Below are 14036 nucleotides of genomic sequence, written 5' to 3' on the forward strand. Positions count from 1 at the left end.
ATTCTTAGTCTAACTATTGATTTCGCAGCACACTGGATCAGGTGTAGATGACTGAGGAATTATACAAGTTCAACATAACACTGGAACTTGTCCCAAAGACATCTGAGTATTTATTTACCTGCTACTATCATAGACTTTACTCCTTTCAAGTACCAATTATTTTTTCCCATCTAGGTCAGATGTTACTGTAAATCAAAATTCCTTCTTTTACCAGGTGAAGTCTCTAGCACAACAGGAGACTGGAAATCAAAGAACGAATTAAATCAGCTTTCAGGGGCTCATTTCCAACACCGTCTCAGGGCTCTTTGGGGCCAGTCTGGTCTGGCAGCGAAGTCTACAGTGGCTTGCACTCTGGGGTAAAGATACTGGTCCTTCTCCACTCCAACCTGCATATGTCAAAGGCACTCTGCCTAACAAACCCATAAATGCACTAAAGTAATAAGAGACATAGAAAAAGTAGCTTCACACTACTGAAAATATGGCCTAGCATTTGTAAAACCTAGTTTTAGGTGATTTAAAATATATGTCAAATTTAGTGGAAAACTGAAAAGGTCTTTTTCTCGTCTTTTTAGAGTTCTTAAATTTGCTCTCAAACCTTTCTAAGTTCCCAAATAGCAATTATCAGGCTGATAGTTCATAGATCCTTTTATTACCTTAACAATTATAATAACACCAGTGAGAGCTAGCAACCTCCCAAGAAATTACCTCAAGGATTTGTAAGACACAGTGTGAAGAATATATGTATTCTCATTCTAGTGGAATACGGCTGTAACATACAGAACAAAATTTTTAATGTGTGGTCAAAATATAAGTCTACACTGAATGTATGTGGAAAAGATATTTAATTGTAAAATAGAAAAGTAGGCCAGAGTACAGTTTTAAGGGTAATTGCTTCTTTATACAGATAGGTAATCTAGAAGGGTCTTAGGGTTAAACATTTTCATAAAGCAATAAGACATTAAAAAATAAAGCAAGAAAAAGGAGCTTGAAGTTGTGTTTTACAAAAAAGAATGAACAGTATGTCAGAGTTTAATGTCCATACATTGCGGAATTCAACAATATTGTGATGAGAACAAGTCACAGCACAGACATACAGCTTTCACAGGGAAAAGTAAAAGTTATGTTAGACATACCTAGCATCACTGTAGTACAAAAAGTTCTTGTTCTACATACAAAAGCATTTTTTTTCCATAAGAATAATTTCCTGGGGGAAATGAGTCCATGAAATATTTCAGAAACCCATATGCTCTGAGTATTCCAAAAACATTATCTTAAAATCCAGTGCCTTAAAGTGCTTTCATGTGGAAATCATGATGGAAGGCACAAAATAGTTTCACGTCCCCACTATGAAATTTTCAAAAAAGCATAGATTTTGCAGTTTGCAAATTCAAGTTATCTTGTAAGCTGCTCCTTCTAAGAACATTGTCATTCCGATAAAACCAGCTGCTAGCTTACTTAACTTTCAATGACCTATAGAATAAAAGGATTTTTTCCCCTAGTTCACTTTCGTCATCTTTGTGGGAAAAATACGTATGCAAGTGATGCACTTTGAAATTATAAAACATGCAGAATATGTACAAACAGAAAGTTTAAAAAATATTTGCTTCATATACATGTAAATCTACTTGGGTATAGCTGAAATTGAACAAATATAAAAATTTGCTTTCTAAAAAATGTTTTCAGAGAATCTGAGACAACTTAAAGCTGTACAAAGATTTCCTGGGAGAAATCTTCTCTTCATATAGAAGTTTATACCTACAGGAGGAATTCCAGCATCAGTCCACCACATAATTATTAGATAACATTTGGTCTAATCAACAACGATCACCCTTAAAACTGTTCTGTTTCTGAGAAATTAAGGTTCATACTAAAATCAAAAAGAATTCACAAAAACAGTGGCTTATTGTGTTTTTGGATCTCTTCAACAATCTTTAGAACTCATTTGGAACTGTAAAAAAACAAAAACTATTTACAGAATTCAGTTTTAAATACATTTCACAACTTCTAAAGTAGAGTTTTATGTTACAAGGATTCAGAGCTCATGGCGGAAGTCCGACCGTCGATCCGCAGTCTCTTCCGTTGACATGGCTTCCTGCGACTGCGCCTTGTGGCGTATAGTTCAAGACTGTGTTCTTTCTTAACCAAAAGCAAATTCAAACTACGTGCTCGTAGTTAATTAAACAGCTTCTTTATTAGTCTGAAGACGAGTCATAGCTTCTAATTTTTGTCTGTAGGCCTCTGCTTCCTGTTCTTTCTTTAGAAGCTGCTGTCGATATTTTTGTGCTTCTCGGTTTGCCTCATCCAGCTGTTTCTGAAGCGCTTCTCTCTCCTAATTGAAAAAAAAAAAAGGCTTTTTCAATGTTTGCACAAATACATGACTAACACATACAAGCATGCATCCTTCAAACAGAAAAACCTGTAGGAGCTGGATGTAGCCGCCTATTGATACTTCCAAGACGTCTTGCTCTGTCTACCAATTCATTAGTAATTAAAGCCCCAAGTTTTGTGCTCCATGCTCTGACAGAGATTAGTGTCTGACCTTGAGAAAGCACTCCCTAATTAAAAATAAGATTAACATAATGAACCCAGGTTGTGGACCTGTACTCCTACATGTACGACAAAGACCAGTGAAGAGATTTAAGAGAGAAATATACCTCTTCACACCTCCATCTGTGATGTTTTTATGTAAAGGTATAATAAATTATAAAAGTTAATACTTTTTGAACACTCATTATGTGACGAAATAACGTGATTCCCAATAACAAGCCTCAAAGACAGTGATTATGCCCATTTTACAGATGAGGAAAACAATGCTCAGAGATGACGTAGCTTTCCGTGGTAACACAGTTGGGTTTACGAGATTCTAAAATTACTACTTTTAATACTATCTTCTTCTCTGGTAACAAACAAGATTCCTCATCTGTAAAACGAAGAGTGTTGGTCTAGATTAATGTTTCCTAAATTATCTCATTTTACAAACCAATAAAATAATAATTTCTCTATTGTGATTCATTAAATTATACAAATATTGAATATATGTATTAAATTCCTCAATAAACTGAGAGCTAAACACAAAGCTAGTCCAATGAAAATGATACCCTTTCTCCTCCTCACTCTGCCCCTTTTCAGTTGCCTAAGGGAAAGCATTTCAAAGACTCCTTTCTCATACCTCCAGTATGCAAGTGGACAAAAGCTCAACCCGCACAGGCCCAAGCTCAACCTCATTACAGAGGCCCAGGACCTCTTAGTGGGATGGGAGCTCAGGATAGGACCATGACTGAACATAAGAAATGCCAGGGTCATCCTGGACAAGACACTCAACCAGAGAAAACTGAAGGTGAGGGTCAGCAGCCTACTGGGGAAGAGGACAGTATGAGAGTCTCTTCCATTACTTCCTTGACTCTCATCCATTGTGAACGCTAAAAGATCCCCTCCCCTTCACTATTCATATGGTCTCCAAGGAGGAGCAAGTATAATACTCCTTCCTGCCTTCCTTTGATCCCATTACCTTCCCCATACTGGGAATGAAGCTAAATCCAACATGTATTTTTCCCAAGTCCACCAAAGGTGGGAATGATTGATCATACAAGTAGTCTCCAAATCGTCCATTTACACAAAATGTACAAGAAGAAACATAAGCACCCTTCATCTCCAATTTAAGAAATGCCCACGCCTTACCCTGCTACCCTTTTCTTACCCCCTTCTTACCCTTTCTCCAGGCAAGATGGCAGAGTAGGAACAAGTCAGAAAAGATACCCAAGAGTTGAGCCTCAGGAAAACAATCACCACCACTACCTTGGCAGTGAACTATGGAGAACTTTGAGCACGCCGGTGGAAAGGGTGGGAGAGGGGTGCTGCTTCTCCAGGAGTTAGACAGCCACCTCTGGCAGAAGCACTCATGGCCCTGAATAAGTGCTTTAAAATTTTACATGTGTTAAGAAATAAGATCCTTTGATAATGAAAGTTTTGAATTTGGTAGGAAATCCTGGAACACAGTCTCTAACTCTAAGGTATCTTCTCGTACTAGCTCTTCATTAACAGCAAGGGAGTCACAATTACTCAGCAGATGAAAGCAAACCGAGTGAGGCAGTCTAACAGTAAATACAGTTCAATTGTTCTCCTTATTGCGTATTTTTATTTCAATTAGAATATATCTTTCTATAAATGAAAAGGCAGCTCCCTTCTGCCTACTAGGCCAAATAGACGATTCATGTTACACTGCGTTTCTGTATCTGTAAAACCTGAAAGATAAAGGTCATTAGCACTACTCTTGGAGTACACTCAGTCCTCAAGATTGAAAGCACAGTTAACATTACTTTTTTTTAAGTGTCTCCATTTTTTTACTTCTCAAGAATATAGGTGTTTGGGGAGAGAATCTTCTTGCCACCTCACTTTTCAAAGCAAATAAAAATCTCTAAAAAGTGGAAAATATCACTTCTTATTTTACTCAGAGATCCTTTGTTTACAAATTTATTTGTTAAATGTTTACTGAACTTTTATTACATGCAAGACATTTCCTTAATGTAAACAGTAATTTGGTTGTTTCACACATGAATAGAATAATCCAACAGACTGACATTTGAGATTTACATTTAAATAGAAATACCAATCCTATAGTTTTGACCTTTTGCAATAAAAGCATGTAAAAAGGACTTTGACATTTGTAAATAAACATACCTTCACCTAATAATATGTAATACTACAGTGTTTTTCCTTTAACAGTCTAACACTGAAGAATTCCAAAAAAGTAAATTCTGATGATAATCACGATTTGGTAGCAATTGAGAAGATATTTATCTTACACAGCAACTCCAAACCCAAGCAATGGAATGACAAGGCAAGGGAAGACTTGAGTTTGCTTTTTTATTTTGAAACAAAATTCTTGAATTCAGCTCCGGCTGGTAGCAATTCTCTGGAAACAGTGTTATCATTTTTAATTTTCTAATATTCAAATTTATTCTTACCTTAGCTAAGGCAAAAAGTCATTATAGTGGTTTATCTCTTACCATACTTCTATAAAATTTTGGAAGATAATAAAAGCAACTAACACTTAATGAGCATTTATGATATGCCCATGATTGTACCAGTCCTTTACATGCATTCTCATTTAAACTTTACAACAGTCTGATAATGTAGGTGCTGTTATTTCCTCCCTGTTACTGATGGGGAAACCAAACTTTAAAAGGTTACATAATCTGACCAAGATAACATAATCAGAAAATTATAAAATAAAACCATATTCTTAACCATTAAATATTTGTTTAAAAAAAGAGAAACTGGGGCGCCTGGGTGGCACAGCGGTTAAGCATCTGCCTTGGGCTCAGGTCATGATCCCAGGGTCCTGGGATGGAGCCCCACGTCAGGCTCCCTGCTCAGCCAGGAGTCGGCTTCTCCCTCTGCCCCTCTCCCCACCACCTGTGTTCTCTCTGTCAAATAAATAAAATCTTTAAAAAGAGAAGTAGAGAAACTGGGCAGGACATGTGAGCTGTTCCCTTGCGTATAAACATCAATTTTCCAAGTGCCATGGACCAAATATGATCCTGTTTTTATAAATAAAGTTTTACGGAAATAAGGCATGCCTACTCATTTTCAAAGTGTCTGTGGCTACTTTCCCACTACAATGGCAAAAGTGAGCCGTGAAGCACAGACTGGACAGCCCACAAAGCCGAAAGTAATTGCTATCTGGTCCTTTGCCTACTCCACCCCTAAAGAAAAAACTTACCAAAAAGAGACAGGAGGGGCGCCTGGGTGGCTCAGTTAGTTAAGCGTCTGCCTCAGGCTCAGGTCATGATCCTGGAGTCCTGGGATCAAGCCCTGAGTAGGGCTCCCTGCTCAGCGGGGAGTCTGCTTCGCCCTCTCCCATTACTCCTCCCCCAGCTCCTGCTCTCTCACTCACTCTCTCTCTCAAATAAATGAATAAAAATCTTAAAGAAAAACAAAAGAGATAGGAGTATAGAAAATGCTCAACTTTGATAGATCAAAGAATATCGATAAAAGGAAAATAGACTGAAAAAAACTGCATCAAATAAAACATTGTGTAAAGTTTACAGAAAACAATTTTTAAAAGAACACTAAGGATCTCAATCTATCACTGGTTAGAAGACACAAATATTTCATTAAAAATAAATAAACTTGATAATAAACATATTCATCTGTAACCTCCATAGCAAAGAAAAGGTAAAGGTTATTTCCTGAATTCACACAACTAAACAGCAGAAAAAATCTGTTCTTCTAATGCACTAATAATATTTCTTCCCTCCCACATTACAAAATAATTAACTGATTCCATATAGAGCACACTGCTTCCAAAAATATCTTTAGTGGAGTAATATCAAGGGGGTGATATGATAAACATTATTGCAATTTGGTGTCTTATTCATACCTCCCCTTCAAAAAACAAATCTATTTCATTTCCTATATTGCTATAATGCAGATATAAAAGCTTCAGTGTTTATAATATTTTCTACAATTTAAACCAATTCTGTAGAGATTATTAATAAACCTCTCCAATGTTAGTTGGGAAACTGTAAATATAAATTTTTAACACTTGACTTATAAACAGGCACTTTGGTAGCTGTGGACACACACATGCAGAGAAAACTCAAACATGTTAGATTTTGTATAATGAGTTACTTTTTTTAATTCCTGTAGAGCAGAGTCCCTCGATCTCCACATGGATATTTTGGGACCAGATAATTCTTTACTGTGGGGGCTGGCTGTGCACTGTAGGATGTTCAGCAGCATGCCCAACCTCTTTCCCCTAAAGGTCAGTGGCACACCCCTAGTTACGACAACCCAAAATGTCTCCAGACATTGCCAAAAGTCCCTGGGGTCAAAAGTGCCCCAGTTGAGAATCACTGCCTGCAAGAAACCTTTTTAGTTAATGGTTAAGTTGTCACTTAGAGTATAAAAGTCTTCCCCCAAAGACAACTCCATTGGTCACCTGAGAAAACAAGTTCAAATGCACCACTCTGTGTATTATAAGGAAATGATTACCTGGTTTGATGAAAACATTGGAGGCCTCTCTTCATTCTACATCCCCAGCCCCCCTCTACCATCTAGACTCACTGTATGCTTCAAGGTCTCTCTGTAACAGCTCTAGAGAGATCATGCAACCTTGGCTTGAACATTTCTGGTGACGGAGAATGAGATTTTCAAGACCAGAAAGCTCTAATTATGAAAAACAAAACAAAACAAAACAAACAAAACACTTCTTTTAAACCAAACTAAAACTCCATCTCCCTAAAGTTCTATACTTGGTTCTAGTTAATTTATATACCCTAATTCATACTTTCCTGTTACCTGTAATTATGCTCCCTGGTCTCTGAAAGACTAAAAGGGGAATCAGGCTGACCTTTGAGAAAAACAGCAACACTTATGGGTTACTAGGTAAATAAAGGTACAGGCTGCACATTCATTGTTTTAAATACATAATTTGTTGGATTTATTAAGCTTATGTTTAATAAAAATTCAAGTAATTTTAAAATGTTTTATTAAATAGTTAAAGCAAAAAAAAATAGTTAAAGCAAAGTACATGGCAAAATTTTTTCACCTTATATGCCAGAAAAAAATCATCTGACATCAAAAAAACCATATTTAAAACATTACTAAATAATAAGTATATTGATACTGTTCAATGGAATAAATTGCTAGTGCATAAGAACTTCTGTGTACTGAATATCATTTCAAATTTTGAAGAAACAAAACAACTTACCCTCAATAATTAAAGTCAAACTTTTACCAAACATTCTGGTTAAGCCATGAATCAGATTCTTGTTAACTCAATAATATATTCTTTGTGATTATGGCTTAAAGATGTTACACTTAAATGAACTAGAGCAAAGATATATTCTAGTTGTCCTCAGAACTATGTTGCTTTTTAGTGACTTTAAAAAAAAAAAAACCCTCTTTTCCATGAAACAAGACACCTAAGAATTCCTACATGTTCACCAACATTTACTGTTTAAGACAGTCAGCAACATTTACTGGTTACATATATCAGATATTATGAATATGTATGTAATGAGTATGATGACTTTGTAAATTCTGATAAAATCTCCAAAATGCAGATATTGTTATCCAAAACTCCAATTTGAGAGAAAATAAAACTGAAATTCATGAAAGGTAAGATAACTTGCCTCAAAGCTAATAGGGCCAAGAGGTAGAATTCAAATCCAGCTCATTTAATTTCAAGTCCAACATCCTTTACACTGCAATTGATCTTTCAAAGTTATTCAAGAATAATTTTATTTTCACTTTATATGAGTTAATATCAAATTCAGGGAACACAGGTTTATTTACAGTCATGTGAGGAAAAAAACCTGTGAGGCACTAGGGTTTGATTACACTTCCAAACTAGTTTGGGAGGTGGGGGAAAATGGTGAATCCTATCAACAGCTAGTCTTAATTAAAATTCCTTATTAAAGAACTTAATAGTGAAATAAGCAGTTACTTATGGCTTTTTAAAAAATAACCTAGTCGACAAACATCAACATTCTTTAAAAGGATCCTCCAGCCCAAATGGGCATTTGCATTTCACTTTCAAAAGAAAAGAATGTTTTTTGTCAATATACAGTGACATTTCTTTTGTGACTTGTGAGAATGATGCATGTCAATTTAATAGAAAATGAAGGATGGAGTGCAAGAACCAAATTCATTACAATGTTACCACAATGACAGACTTTGTTATAAACAAATTCTTCACTCATTCATTCATTCATTCAATATGTATTTATTGAGGGCTTGCTATATGTATAAGCAAATTATTAGACAAAATAATATATGGACTTTCATTCTGTATCAAAACAGCACTGTCAGTAATAAATAGAAAAGACCAAAAAAAAAAAATCTAGAAAAGCAAACTGAATTTATTTGGGGTGACTGCAGCAAAACACACCGGGTAAAAGACTCCTTACTTCTATTTCTGCAGATTCCACCCGGTTTTCAATTATTTCGATACATTGTCTCTTAGCTGGTGGTTCTTCGCTTATAACGGTTTCTTCAGCAATGTCGGTTGCTGGTACTGTTAATACTAAAATTAAAAAAAAAAGTATACGTTACTTCATTTTCAGCTAGGTTTTAGTAGAAATAAAACTAGTTGCGACATTGTTGATGCAACTCGTAAAATAAAGAGATCCTGAAACAATAATGTAAAAGAATTAATTTTCTTTTTATTAGGATATCCATCTTTGCATTTTTAATGAACACTATCTATTGTTTAAGGTACCTATTTTTTTAAAACTCTAAAGATAACATATTTATTATATGGATGAAAATCAAAATAAGCATAACAATCACTTTTACTGGTTTCTTATTGTTCTTGTGTTAATTTATATAAAAACAAACATGAACGTACATTCTCGTTGTTTTCTACAAAAGGCAGCACGCACACAAGAGAGACATGTTTTGCCTCTGCTTTCTTCCCTCCATGAACCTAGGCTATCTTTCATCAGTACATACAGTGCTGGCTTTTATTTAGCTGCATAATATTCCACTGTGTGGACACACCATTATGAATGTTGTCTGTGTATAAACTCTGCTTGTTTTTCTTTTGGCTTGTTGGACTTTGTCCCTGATCTTTAGTATTTCTTTATACAGACGTAAACATATATATACATAGAGAGAGAGGCTGTCCTTGCTCTGTATAGCAAGCAGTGCGGGACCACAGAAATGACTGTGCAAGCTGGAACCATGCAAACCAATTTTAATAATCAACAGGGAAAATTACAATTGTGTTACAGCCTTTAAAGTTCTTTATCAAAATATTAAAAACTCTCTCATTTATAAATGTAAGCAGACATGAAAAAAAGTAAAATTTTTAGTACACTGGAATTTAAAACATTAGCGATATTGACAATTAGAGAGTTTTATTTCTTTTAACTCATATTATATTATACTTACAAATTAACCCAGGAAGAATTGCGAACCTTGTATCTGCTTCACTGGACTGTCTGCATAGTCCGTATATATTCATATGTCAGTTACGCATTTTTGAATTGTGGAGGCTTTAAAAGTTTATCTTAATATTTAGTAAGCTCCTCTCATTGCTCTTCTTTCCCAGAGTTTTCCTTATTCTTCTTCCCTTCTCCCCCCATTAATATAAACTTCAGAATCTGTTCGACTAGTTCCAGGAAAAAACCTGTTAGTCTCTGTTATGGCCTGAATTGTGTCCTCTCAAAATTCAAATGCTTCAATCCTAACCCCCAGTACCTTCAAGAGGTAAATAAGGTAAAACGAGGTCACATGGGTGGGCCCTAATCCAACATGACTGGTGTCCTTTTAAGAAGCAGAGATTAACACAGACAACACAAACAGACTGAGGGACGACCACATGAGGACACAGTGAGAAGGCGGCCATCTGCAAGCCAAGGAGAAAGGCCTCAGAAGAAACCAAATTTGCCAACACCTTGATCTTGGACTTCAACCCTCCAGCACTGAGAAGATAAATTTCTGTTGAGTCGTTCAACCCATGGTATTTTGTTGTGGCAGCCCCAGCAAACTAAAACAGTCTTTCTTTCTTTTTTTTTTTTCCCCCCATATCACATTACACTTACAAATTAACTCAAGAAGAATGGAGAGCTTTACGATAGTGAATCTTCTCAATCAAAAACATGACATTTCTGGGGCGCCTGGGTGGCACAGCGGTTAAGCGTCTGCCTTCGGCTCAGGGCGTGATCCCGGCGTTATGGGATCGAGCCCCGCGTCAGGCTCCTCTGCTGTGAGCCTGCTTCTTCCTCTCCCACTCCCCCTGCTTGTGTTCCCTCTCTCGCTAGCTGTCTGTCAAATAAATAAATAAAATCTTTAAAAAAAAAAAAAATGACATTTCTTTCCATTTGTTCATGGGATGAGATTAGTCTGTCTGTATAATGGCCAGGTATTAGAAACACTGTATCTGCTTGATACAAACTGTGAAAGTTTCCTTATTTCTGTATGATTTGAATTAGTTCTTTGAAGCTTTGTGAAAGCATCTGGGCCTGATCCACATCTTGGATGAGCCATCAGCAGATTTCTGCAGAATAGAACAGAATGGCCTCCCAGGCCTCACAGGTCAAGGGGCTCCTCTTCTGCTGCTATAGAGGCAAACGTTTTCCCTGAGACCTGGTCACTCTACAGTGCCGTATCACCTCTGTCACTCTGAACCAAACCTCTAGCTCTAGCTCTTTCCTTCCCCAATTCCTTCACTAGCCATGAAGGGACACAGTCTCTGCAATCCTAATTATTTTCTAAAAGGTAATGCATGTGCACACACATTTTTTTGGGGGGATACTGGGTACATGGCAATGCTTGCTCAGATAGGAATTTTCCGTACCTTTTCTTTCTGCTCCCCCAGCATTCATGCCCTACTCTACCTCAGCCCTGCTTACAGCACCTCCTACACACACTGGGCCCTGTCTTGCTGAGTGTGTATTTATTGCGAATTTTTTAGCTCAATCTCTTTTCTTTTCTCGATGCACCACTGTGGGTTTTCATAAAAGTGCTCTTGCCCTGGCTCTAATGGTCTTAGATGGTTTTGGGAGCACTTAAAATATGGAATTTTATGGTTTTCTCAGCCTTTTGTTTAATCTATCTTACTCCTCTCAGTGGTTTCCAAGAGGGAAAAAAATGGGAAAACTATCAACAAAGCTGCTAAAAGTGGTTACCACATTCCTACTACGAGTCCTAAGTCCAACTTATTTGTAAGGAGCCTTTTCATACATGGTATTTTTAAAAGACTGTAGGCTATCTGAATTGCAATAAGCAGCATAAGGAATTATTGTCCAAAGCGGATTCTCAATTGTTTACGTAAGCTCATTTTCCAGCCAGAAACCAATTCTTCTTTCCACCTAGTATATACTCAGAGAATGCAAGTTAATTTCAATACTAATCCAAGCAAATAAAATTAGCCAATCAAGTCTCTTGCAAAAGGTAACAAAAATATAATTTAAGGCAGAAATAAATGCTTTGAGAAACATCACAATTTCCCGAGCATTGAGAATAAATTCAAACTTTATGCACATGCCTACTACCAACCTTGTTGTCCATCTGGCATGGTCACAATGATGGGCTGACCTATTCCACTGGTCGGAATGGAGTGCAAATTTCCCAGCTGAATTCCGTCTGTGACTATTGTGATGACTTGCTGACCCCCTGAACTAACTACTTGCTGAATGGCACCATCCACAGATTCCGCAGTAACTACCTCCTCCGTAGCCACTACTGGAAAAAAAAAAATACATATGTAAAAATCAGTGAACACAGATAAAACTATGACTAGGAGTTGATCTTTGCTTTGCTACTTTTGTTTTCCACGCTTTTTATGTGACACATATAAAAACACATGGTGTTTATTAAGTTCACTCTGCAGTGGTGCTGTACACTACCTATGTAAACCATCGACTATAAGCCCAAAATTTACAACTGAGTTCTGACTACGCATGTGTATATTTAAAAAATATCTCTTCATTTAGTTATATGAGTACAGAATTTATAAAATCTCCTAAGGTCAAAGATATAACAAGAGTTACACCTGCTTAATAAAATTGTACAATCCAAAAGAGAATTTTGTGTGTGGTTATACTCCATTTGTATTTACATGAGTTGATATGCATTTCCATATTTGATGAGACGAGAAAATGTATATTTTTCAAGTAAGCAGAACAATAAACAGTATTCCCTTTTTGGATTGTGTGAGCAAGGGTTGCCTTGATAGTAAGTGGCACACAGATCGAGTACTGTATGATAGTAATACAGCATATTAACATTTATATAAATAAAATCCAAAACTATGTCCTTAATATTCTGTGAGAGCCCCAGAAAGGATTCTGGCAGCTGAAAACAGCCCCCCTGGCTTTGCCTGGGTAAAGAAATCACAATTTAATGCTGCCAAAATCTTTTCCCACAGGCAACCCTATGCCCAACTACTGCTCCCAAATGACATACGTACAGGAACATTCATAGCAGCTTTACTCATGATAGTAAAAGACTTGAAACCAACCAGTTATCCATCAAAAAGACAATGGATAGAGGTAGATTCATACAGTGGAATACTACACAGCAATTAAAACGACTAAATACAAAATATGGATAAATCTGACAAAAATCATGCTCAGTGCTATAAGTCCGGTACAAAATATATACTGTGTGCTTCCCATTCATGAACTAAGCAGTGATTATACACAAGAGTAATCATGTTGAGATAATTCATTATACTATACATTTACGATCTGTGCAATTTTCTGCATGCATATTACACTTCAACAGAGAAGCATCAAAAGGAATAATGACGGATATCAAAGAAGGCACGTGATGTGATGAGCACTGGGTGTTACACGCACCTAATGAATCACCGAACACTACATCAAAAACTAATGATGTACTGCTATATGTTAGCTAATTGAACTTAACAGAAAAAAGAAAAAAAAAGGAATAGTGACAATAATGGATTATAACACAATGAATCTTTAAAAATCTATTTGTCCGTAATAATACTTCATGAAAAAGGACAGAAAGGGGGAAAGAGGAAAGATCTTCTTGAAAAAAGAATGACATCAAACACTGTATCAAAAACTAAGGATGTACTGTGACTAACATAATAAAAAATTTTTTAAAAAAAGAAGAAAAAAGAATGACATCTAATTAACAAAACAAGAAAAATTATCATTGTAACCCCCAAAGTAATAACTGATTCAAACAAGGGTCACCAATGGATGTTAAAACCACTGAAATGTTTCAAGAAACAAGATATTCACATATTCTCAAAGTATCATGCCAAAGATTAGTAAGGGGGAAAGGGGCTTATAAAGACCTGGCAGTGACCACTCTCACCAAGCAGTCATGATCGGGATGGCCTCACATGTGCCTCCTGATGTGACGCAATGGGACATTACACAATATCACTTGTGTTCTTCCTGGAAATGTTTGACCTGCATCTAATTATTATTAAACAAATGAATCCAGAATGAAATGATTGTGCACACAATGGGCACAGACTCTACCAAGATTTCAGTGTCAAAAAGAACAAGGGAAGTGGCAGGGGCTGCCCTAGGCTGGGGGAGACT

The 14036-nt window shown here is 36.4% G+C and overlaps 1 protein-coding gene across 8 annotated transcripts in view; it reads right to left on the reverse strand.

Moving 5' to 3' along the window:
• Nucleotides 1-825: 825 nt before the first annotated feature.
• GABPB1 (GA binding protein transcription factor subunit beta 1) overlaps nt 826-14036 on the reverse strand; it is a 71011-nt gene continuing 57800 nt past the window's right edge. For 4 of the 8 annotated variants that reach the window (XM_087859195.1, XM_045812035.2, XM_045812029.2 and 1 more), the window contains exons 7-9: nt 12010-12195; nt 8916-9031; nt 826-2329 (exon numbers count right to left, since the gene is read on the reverse strand). In XM_087859195.1, coding sequence (XP_087715321.1) covers nt 2177-2329; nt 8916-9031; nt 12010-12195 — 455 coding nt within the window. In that variant the 3' untranslated portion in view covers nt 826-2176. The other 4 variants (XM_045812031.2, XM_045812033.2, XM_045812034.2 and 1 more) reach the window with 3 other exon arrangements.

Source organism: Ursus americanus, chromosome 36 (assembly GCF_024610735.1).
Source record: "Ursus americanus isolate L20-20 chromosome 36, mUrsAme1.1.p, whole genome shotgun sequence".
NCBI classification, from domain to species: domain Eukaryota; kingdom Metazoa; phylum Chordata; class Mammalia; order Carnivora; family Ursidae; genus Ursus; species Ursus americanus.